This window comes from Pinus tabuliformis, chromosome 7 (genome assembly GCF_031772625.1).
Source record: "Pinus tabuliformis cultivar Carrire ecotype Pingquan chromosome 7, CPIR1, whole genome shotgun sequence".
Taxonomy (NCBI): Eukaryota; Viridiplantae; Streptophyta; class Pinopsida; order Pinales; family Pinaceae; genus Pinus; species Pinus tabuliformis.
In genome coordinates, this window is record NC_142293.1 from 345,285,686 (window position 1) to 345,288,948 (window position 3,263).

Sequence of the window (3,263 nt, forward strand, 5' to 3'; positions counted from 1 at the left end):
ATAGATATATTAGTATTGATCCACAGTTACCCTGGACCTAGTAAGTCTGAAACAAATAAAAAGTACTTAGATGTAAGCCCTTAACTACTTAAAAGTTCAGAGAAAAAATTAATTTATGCTAATTTATTTCATTATTTTTTATGTCGACACTTTTTTTTATAACTAAATGCGAAACATCAAAGTTTTTCCATTATATTTTATTGGTATTATCCACATAGGTAGTAGTTTTTCCAGTTTATTTTATTGATATTATCCACATACGTAGATATGTAAACAGAAATCTCTTCCACTTTAAGAATGTAAAAGAAACTTCCTTCTCTAGATTATGAAATTTATTTCCTTTCTTCTTCCTTGACTCTGTTTTGCAGAGACAAAAACTTTACTGCTGTTTGTCAGGCATGTTGGATCAAATATCGACCTAAAATAACGTTGTTGTGGTTTTTACCATGCAAAATTGCAGATGATTAAACCATTTGTTGATTTCCATGATCTCAGTGCTACATTCTGATTTAACTAATGTGCTTAAAAGTCCCAGAATTCACATATTTCTACACAGAAAGTCGCGCTTTCATAAAGAAGAATGTACAAAAACTGGAACAGTTACAAACCAGCCTAATTTGTTATCCATTAGCAGACGTAGATCATGGCATCTTGATCTATCATAGAATGGCTCTAGTATATAGAGAAACTGGACATTCCTAAATAGTGATCCATTAATGAGCGAAAGGATTACCTGCTACCATTATGTACTGGAAAAATCTACTAGTATTGGACCAAGTCATGACCAACTATTCTGCACTTCTCACGTATCCAATGGATATATTGAGATACATGCTTGTAGATACCAAATATCAAAGCTAATTCCAGACAACCATATATTGCTTGTTTCTATGTAGATAATGCCCATGGGAATCGTTTAAATGTATAGGATTCTCAGGTTAATGCTTCCTTCACAATCTTCAAAATGTCTCTGAACTCAGTTTTCACTCGTGTATGTGTTCCGATGTCATGTGTGATGTTTCAGAACTCTCATAGTTGTGTTGATTGCTTGAAACAATATACATGAAGTATTGTACTCCATTTATAACATCAAAGAACATGAGTCCCACCCTTCCCCCAACCCAACTTCCCAAATTACTACCAACAGCATAACCTAACCGACCAAGCTTTTTCTCACCCTGAAAGCCTCCTATATAAGCACCAAATAAAGTTCCAGCACCTCTCATGCATCCCTCAGCGACAGTACCACCATGGTACAGAGCTTCATAGAAGTCCCATCCTGCAGACAAGATCGGTCCAATTTTCCGTTTCACTTGTCTGGAAGCGAACTTTGCCGCTTTAGCTCCTTCCTTCGTTGCTTGCTTTGTGGCAGCACTAATGCTTAACCCCCCAGATATGGCATCAATCAAGGCAATTTCAACAGTCCTCTTCCTTGTCCTTTCTAAATATGCCTTTCTGATCTTATTAACATAAAGTTTCAACCCCTCGTTTGCTACACAGGCTACTGTTCCAGAGCCCATGTCAAAGCAGTTAATCCACGTAAACTTTCCACTCTTTGAAGAAGTCTCTTCTCCCATGAGCTCCCTGCATTTTACAGCTGAATACACATGAAACTCTCAGTAACAGGATAATGATAAATGGCAGGGATATATACATCATATAAAGATAAATAAGTAGCAGACAGCGGCGCCTAAGCCCTTTGGCAATGTACCAAGAAAAAATAGTAAAATGGAAGAAGAAAAATGACCCACCCAACTTTTTTAACAGAATATTTTGGCTTATTTTATTTATTAACATCACATACTCATTTGCACAGAGAAATCTGTCCCACTTCTTTCATTTATTTTAGTTATTATCATCACCCACTCATTTGCACAGGGAGATCTTTCCCACCTTAGGTTGTAAGAGAACCCATCTTGTGCAATTAAATAAAGATGGTAATGCTACATATATAATTACATGTAATTTAACATAATTAATAGAAAATCAGTTGAAACATAACAGAACCATAAATATTGTATGAGAGCTGGCATAGTTTCATTGTTCAGGTTACATATCTTTTTATAAAATTGTGATTTTTTTTTACTGTTTAATTGGTATTGGTTTAATTTGTATTTGAATTGTATACCCTAACCATTCAAACTTATAATTCTAACAAATTTTTATATAATTCTAACAAATATTTATATGATTTGAAAAATTCAAAACATACCAGAATTAGACTTGAAACTTAACGAGGAATGGAACCAAATGCTGGCATCCATTTGGTTAGATTCTAAAAGCTTATGTGAATAGCTTGTTCTTGATTATCTTCAAATATTCCAGAATTAGACTTGAAACTTAACCAGGAATTGAACCAAATGCTTGCACCCATTTGGCTAGATTCTAAAAGCTTATGTGAATAGCTTGTTCTTGATTATCTTCAAATATTCCACCAGGGAGTTGTTTCAACATTTTCAATACTGCATGCAATAATTTGAACAGCATATCCCTCAAGGAATTTGAAAAGCAATAAACAATACTGTCCAATGAATAAGAACAGAGTTGATCATATTCCAAACCAGGGAATTTGGAGTAAATATGGACACCATAATCCAGGGGTGCGTCAACTAGTTTGATAGCAAATTCTCCATTGGAATAAAAAGGAAAGTTTTATGAAAATGAGAACAATCTCTGCTCAGTTCCACGTTATCCAGTGATGAGTGCCCCAGATTTCTGATACTGCGGAGAGCATATTTATAAGCTGATAAGTTAATTTTGCTCAGAAAACAATGGAAATTTGGGTAAAGATTTAGCAGAAATTTTTGGAAATTCTGGTAATCCTGGTTAAAGGTGGTTAAGCTGCAAGATTTTGGGTGCCATACTAAGTTTGATGATGTTGCTGCATTTATTTCTACTATCAAAAACATAATTCAAGCATTTCTACTATCTGGTTTATTGAAAAAAATAACCGGATTCCTGCGATTTTTGAGCAGCAAAATTGACAACTTTGACACCTCGGTAGACAAGGCCAAAAGTTTCTGAGCAACTTCGGTGGACCTTTCAAGCTACATGTTCTGGTTACCTAATAAACATGAAATTAGGCGAGAACACTGAGTCTTACCAGCTCAAATTAAAACAATAAGAGAAAAAGAACATAGGGTCTCTTGCAAAGTTCTCGACTTTTAACTGATACGATTCCAAAGAAGGCTTCATTTTCATGGGTAAGTTACAGGTCTTCCTACTTCCATTGGCGTTAGGTTGTGCAATTTACCTAGGATCGC

General features: G+C 35.0%; 1 protein-coding gene across 1 annotated transcript; it reads right to left on the reverse strand.

Annotated features, from left to right (window-relative positions):
- Window positions 1–474: 474 nt before the first annotated feature.
- Window positions 475–2,264, reverse strand: LOC149247349 (uncharacterized). Its single transcript, XM_089443981.1, has 2 exons — window positions 2,213–2,264; window positions 475–1,597 (listed from the first exon to the last, which is right to left on the reverse strand). Exons 1-2 carry the CDS (start codon window positions 2,262–2,264, stop codon window positions 984–986), a joined length of 666 nt encoding a protein of 221 aa, XP_089300107.1. The 3' UTR covers window positions 475–983.
- Between the last annotated feature and the right edge of the window lie 999 nt (window positions 2,265–3,263).